Here is a 6,490-nt window from a genome sequence, read left to right as displayed (position 1 = left end):
CCTAAATTTGTTAATCAACCAACTGAAAAACAACCCCATACCTTCATTGCGATGTGCCTTGTGATATTGTAGCTAAAACCATAGGCATGCTTGTAAATCTCATATAATAAATTAAGGCTCTGTTTGGATAAAATTTTGCCTTTGAGAGTTGAGCTGTGGGAAGCGAAAATGAACTAAAAAGGGTAGGAGTGTTTTGATCATTTAGTAAGAACTGATTTGGAAAACATTGAAAATCTAAAGCCAAAAATACTTTTAAGCCACTGTGGCTTTGTTGTAGGGTTTCATTTGTTAGCTGCCAAACATAACTTCCATTAAATAATGATAAGATGACCTCCATGGAAGCCCTCATTGTGCATGACACTTTTTGAAATAATTGAACTTTCACTATCAGATCATGGATGTACGCGTTACATCTTAGTCCCCCTGCAAATGCATGCCATGTGCATGCATGTTATGAAGGTCGACTTCATATCTACCTTTCTAACATATGAATCCTCCTTTATTTGCTTGAGCGGAAACCCATTGTGCTGATTGGGGGGTGGTCCTGATTCAGTCCTGACGACCAATGCCTTTGTTAATAGGCTTCATCCTTGTTTCTTACACAATAACAGTTTACAGAGCTTAGATAACAGTCTGAAGCTACAGTAACTGCAACCCATCAACCCATCCATGAAAGACTGTCGGCTCCTTTCTGTGGACCAACCACGTACATGGTGAATACTTGGGGGGGGGGGGGGGGTTGGTATTATTTGATTGAACAAGGATGGGTCTGATTGTCAAGTTTGTCTTCTGTGCTCACACCGTTTTAACAATCTCTTCCAACCTTGTATTGGGAACATCTCTCTATGAAACGCATAAATATGAAGATATTTCCAATGGGGCATTACACTGACTGAAGCTGAATTCCTATTTGTCTTGAGCTTAGATACTTGATAGTGCAATTCTTCATTCTCTTTCTTTTAGGCGAGTCTTACAGAAATTGATCTCCCTTAAGTCTTTATTAGGTTTGATGGGGTTGAGCTCATTTTGATTTTAGCAGCTAATCCAGTAGCTCCATAAAGAGATTCCATCTATGACATTGCTTGAATGGGTGACAGGGTTCAATCACTAAAGGAGAGGCAGAATAAAATAATAAAGAAGATTTGTGTTAAAGAAGATGGTTAGATTTAACATTTTATAAGTTAAAGCTAGCTTTACCAAAAACAAGGGGACATTGTATGAGATGAGAGAATGTTTAACTACTTTCGAATTTGGATATGGTTCTACTGAGCTTAAGTGAACAAAAGTAGGAGGAGCACAAGCCATGATGAATTCTCTCTCGAGTCAAATTTAAAAATGAAAACTTATTAATCTATTTTAATAATGCTTTTTTTTTTGTTTCATGGGTTGTCCAGTTGGTAGAGGGCTGATTGTCCTTCATGGGACCATGTGGTTTGTAGAGGCGATGCTATTGCTTGTTAATTTTCTACCACATCTCTCTCTCCTTCTCTCTCATATGGATGAGTTCCCCATGGTGAAGCTTTAACTAAGGAGAGAGAGATAGAGAGAGATTGTCAAGTGAAGTGATGCAGTGCCCATTAGTGTGATTCAAGAAATTTGGTACTTCCTACTAATTCTCTAAAGCTTCAAGTCTTCAACTAATGACTCTTTTAAGGACAAAAACATCCTTAATTTATTCTAGAACAAAGGAAAATTAAATTAGATGAAGACAGCTGAAGCCCAATGTGTGTGAATTTTATAGTAGGTACCATGCATGATGATAGAGAAATTTATTGTAAAATTGTCTTACTATGTTTGGATTCAGAAACCCACATGAATGAATCAAATCATGTCGCTTTATTTGGAATGGTGTATTTCAACACATTATTCCATCATCTCCCATTCGATTTATTTGCAACATACTAGTTATAACTACAAATTACTTCATTGCTTAAGATATCTTCACCCTAAAAGGATTTCAGAATCCCTCCATTGGAAATATGTGGAATTGCATTTCCCTCTATGAAGCCTTTACCCAAGCAAATACTTGGGATTTTAAACTCAACGGCTCAACTCAAAACTCAGCTAGTACTCGACTCGGTTATTTGGACCGAGTCTAGGAATAGGAGAATTTATTGCTATTACCAAAAAATAGAAAGAAGGGTCAGGATTGCAAGCATCTAGCCATCAAATTGGTCAAACCTCTGTCTTCTTAGGCGGGACCCAGTGGGCAGTGGGACCAGAAAACCTGGACCGTCCATAAGGCATGAAGTACCCCACATTGTACCATTTTCTCGTCTGATACCAACGAGAAGTACTTGGTTACACCAATTCCTCCATTCCATTTTCCTTTCCTTTTCTTTTCTTTTCCTCCTCTTTCTCTTTACTGGGAAAACTCAAAAAAGGAATCAAAACTGAAAACATTTAATTTTCCCTTATCCTTATTATCAACATTTTGGTAGGAAGAGGAGATACTGAGATATCGGAAATGGAAAAAAACCAGAAAAAATATATCTGACATTTATTTCCTTCCCATGCGTTATCGTCTTCTTTAGAATTCCTGCAGATTGGCAGACACCCCCCGTGCGCGCTTTCAAATCTCCACCCCTGCTACTTCTGAACCCTGAACCCTGAATCCACAACCCCTTCTCTCTCTCTCTCTCTCCATCTCCATGGAGGTTCTTCTCTCTGTTCTCCTCTGTTCTTCCTCTCTGTATCTCCTCTTCTTCCTCCTCCGCTACTCCCGCTTCAGCCTTCGGAAACTCGGGCTACCGCCAGGTAGCCTCGGCCTCCCTTTCATCGGCGAGACTCTGCAACTCATCGCAGCCTACAAGACCGAGAACCCCGAACCTTTCATCGACGCGCGGGTGGCTCGGTACGGGAGCCTGTTCACGACTCATGTGTTCGGCGAGCCAACCGTATTCTCAGCCGACCCGGAAGCCAATCGGCTCATTCTGCAGAACGAAGGAAAGCTGTTCGAATGCAGCTACCCGTCCTCGATCTCCAACCTCCTCGGCAAGCATTCCTTGCTGCTGATGAAAGGGAGCCTTCATAAGAGGATGCATTCGCTCACCATGAGCTTCGCCAATTCCTCCATCATCAGAGACAATCTCCTCGTGGACATCGACCGGCTGGTTCGGCTCAACTTGGATTCCTGGACCGGCCTGGTTTTCCTCCAGGAAGAAGCCAAGAAGGTGCGTTTTGTACTTCCCAGCCTATTTCAGCGCAACTCCTTCCGAAATGGCGAAATCTCTCTCTCTCTCTCTCTCTCTCTCTCTCTCTCTCTCCTCTCCGAGTTTTTTAGTGTTTACATACTCGAGTCGAGAAGAATTGCCCAAGTTCTTACTTCTTAGCAGACTCCTTTTCAATGCGTTCAGTGTTCATCCAAGTTCACGTTAGCAAAACCCCGAATAGGTCCTCGCTGTCTCTCCCTGTATCTATAGCCGACCGGTTACATCCAGGCGCAAGTTAGCAGGAGGGAGAAGGGAGAAAAGTGTGGGCTTTTCAGTTCAGAAAACTTTTTCCTCCTCCTGAAATGTCTTCCGAAAAGTAAAGAAGAAAAAGAAATACAAAATGAGTCTGTCTGTATTTTACTTTCCGCACTTCTTTTCCATTTTCCACTAAACTAAATTTCTTGCCTTTTTTTCCTCCTTTTTCTTATAACGAAATTTTGAATTCTTTTGATATTAATTAAAATAATCTGCGTTGCGCAGATAACATTCGAATTGACGGTGAAGCAGTTGATGAGCTTCGATCCTGGGGAATGGACTGAGAGCTTGAGGAAGGAATACCTTCTCCTTATTGAGGGTTTTTTCTCGGTTCCTCTCCCTTTCTTCTTCACTACTTACGGCCGAGCGACCAAAGTAACAGACTTGTTATATCTTATTTTCATTGATTTGACACTAGTTATTTGGATCCATCCTTCTGAAATTCTGCTGGGTTTGTTGAATGAATATAAATATGCAGGCTCGAACGAAGGTAGCAGAGGCGCTTCGGTTGATCGTGAGGAAGAGGAGAGAGGAGAGTAGAGGAGGAATGAGTAAGAAGAAAGACATGCTGGCAGCATTGTTGGAGGGGGGAGAGGGCGGGTTCTCAGACGAAGAGATCGTCGATTTCTTGCTGGCCCTACTGGTCGCCGGTTACGAGACCACCTCCACCATCATGACTCTTGCTGTCAAATTCCTCACCGAGACACCGCTCGCTTTGGCTCAGCTAAAGGTGTGTTTCAGTTTTCTCATTCATCTCTGTTGCCTTCTTCCGTTCTTTCTTTTTCAAATGCGGTTGTGGTCCAGCCGATCCGGACCGAGATTTTTTTGTACACGGTTGAAGTTAGAATTCAGGGGAGCGCCACCTGTGAAAGCCTGGAAGGGCGTGGTGGTGATTGGTGGTCGTACATGCAGGGAAGCTGCATGAAAGACGATCTGGCAGCCGGTCCGTGTCAGATGGACCACAGGTTTATCCTTGGTTTAATCAATTAAACCGGTTTATTAAACTGTATTATTTTGTTTGTTACTTTCCAGTTGTAGCCGCTGCTGCAACCTTCCCCCATCACGCCCACAATAATAAGCACCGATCTTTTCTTTTCTTTCATTCTTTTTAATTAAAAATAAACCAGGCTGATTGCTGCCTCCACAAGGAATCTCTCTCTCACTCTCTCTCTATAGGAAATGAAATGATTTGTGTGGTGGGAGAAATTGCAGGAGGAGCACGACGGGATCAGGGCAGCGAAGGAGCATTCAGAAGAAGGGGTACAGTGGAGCGATTATAAATCCACGCCTTTCACTCAATGCGTACGCTCCTTCACCTTCACTGGATATTACATATTCATATATTGTTTTGTATTTAATTAATTTTGTACAGGTGGCTAATAAATTTAGGTTTTACTGAGATGATGATCAGGTGATTAACGAGACACTGAGGGTAGCCAACATCATTAGTGGAATATTTAGGCGGGCAATGGCGGACGTCAATATCAAGGGTCAGTAGAGTTTGGTATTTGGTAGCCCCCACCTTTTTTTTTTTTATGGGATGGATGGACGGATATGGATTGATTTATTAACTTTGTATAGGCTACACCATACCCAAAGGGTGGAAGGTCTTTGCATCATTTCGGGCAGTCCACCTGGATCACGACCACTATAAAGAAGCTCGAACCTTTAATCCCTGGAGATGGCAGCAGGTCTCCTCCCCAAACTCTCTTTCTTTGCTGCTGCTGTTAATGCTGAATTTATTTCTCTTTTTCTGTTTCAATATATAAATAAACAAGTTTAATTAGGGGCTAAAATGATAACCTCAATGTGTTGAAACTTGAACAATGGAACAGAGCAATACAGGGGGAGCGACATCAGGAACAGTGAATCTGTTCACGCCGTTCGGCGGGGGCCCACGCCTCTGTCCTGGATATGAATTGGCTCGAGTCGAGATCTCAGTCTTCCTTCACCACCTGGTCACCCGTTTCAGGTATATAACAAAGACGAAACGCACTCCACTCGATAAAAACAAATCTGCCTTCGATGCCCGCTAACTGTTTGAGTAATTGCATTTACAGCTGGGTTCCGGCCGATGAAGATAAGCTGGTTTTCTTCCCAACCACCAGGACCCTCAAGCGGTATCCAATCAATGTCCAGCGCCGAATCAAAATTCCAGCAAAAACAGGGGAAGGAGAATGAGCAGCAGGAAGAGAAGAAGGAAACACAACAACAAACAGAGAAAATAGAGTAGAGTAGGCAGGAGAAGAAGATGGGAATAATGCTGTTGTAATTTTTGATTCCCCTCTAATTTAATAAATTGAAGGAAATCCCATTGTAGGAAAAAAGAAAATAAATTATTGCTAGAGCTCTGTTTATCATCTTTCTTCGTGGATTCGTGGGTGGGGTCCGTCGGTTTACATTCTATGCCCTGTCCAATATTTCTCTCTCTTTCTGCCCCACCTGTGACCTGTCATTCCTCGAGCCCCCAAACCAACCACTGGGACTGGACCAGTTGAGTTCTTTCTTGTCTCTACTTTTTGGGATGTCGGATTCGAGAAATCCTACTTGTAAGTTTTAATTCCCTTACTACCCCTCTTTATTCTACCTAATAACCCAATGCATCACTTAAGCTTTTAGCACTGTTCTTTAATCTCTATTAGATCAGAATCTACTTCCACACAAAGTACTTTTCAGATTGTTACCAAAAAAAAAAATACTTTGCAGATGGGGGGAATCTACACCCAGACCATGTGAAATACTATTGCCCACCACCCACCCTGGAAGTGGATCTGGGCCCAACATTGGATAGTGAATATCGATCTGGGTCAAGCCCAGATAACCCCACCCCACAAGGCCCCAACCAAGCGGCCCAATGGCAAATTCCAACGCGGTCATACCAATTGAACCAGCTGACATGTGCATTATTGATTAGGCAAGGCAGGTCAATGTTGGCCTAATTGTCCTGACTGAAAAGGACCAATGCAATGCTGGGTCCCACTCCCACATTCTCTGAATGATAACACGTGGGCAGTCAAAGACGA

General features: G+C 42.6%; 1 protein-coding gene across 1 annotated transcript; it reads left to right on the top strand.

The window, feature by feature from the left end:
- Positions 1-2,383: 2,383 nt before the first annotated feature.
- On the top strand, positions 2,384-5,827 carry LOC148868962 (3beta,22alpha-dihydroxysteroid 3-dehydrogenase-like). The gene is made up of 8 exons (XM_088967644.1): positions 2,384-3,173; positions 3,693-3,842; positions 3,946-4,197; positions 4,680-4,769; positions 4,879-4,957; positions 5,049-5,158; positions 5,303-5,439; positions 5,528-5,827. The coding sequence occupies exons 1-8, from the start codon at positions 2,652-2,654 to the stop codon at positions 5,646-5,648; spliced, it is 1,461 nt and encodes a 486-aa protein (XP_088823770.1). The 5' UTR covers positions 2,384-2,651; the 3' UTR covers positions 5,649-5,827.
- Positions 5,828-6,490: the final 663 nt, after the last annotated feature.

This window comes from Nelumbo lutea, chromosome 2 (assembly GCF_056320005.1).
Source record: "Nelumbo lutea isolate HS-2025 chromosome 2, American lotus-T2T, whole genome shotgun sequence".
Taxonomy (NCBI): Eukaryota; Viridiplantae; Streptophyta; class Magnoliopsida; order Proteales; family Nelumbonaceae; genus Nelumbo; species Nelumbo lutea.
Note: the sequence above shows the minus strand (reverse complement) of the source record. Positions and strands in the feature narration are given on the sequence as shown.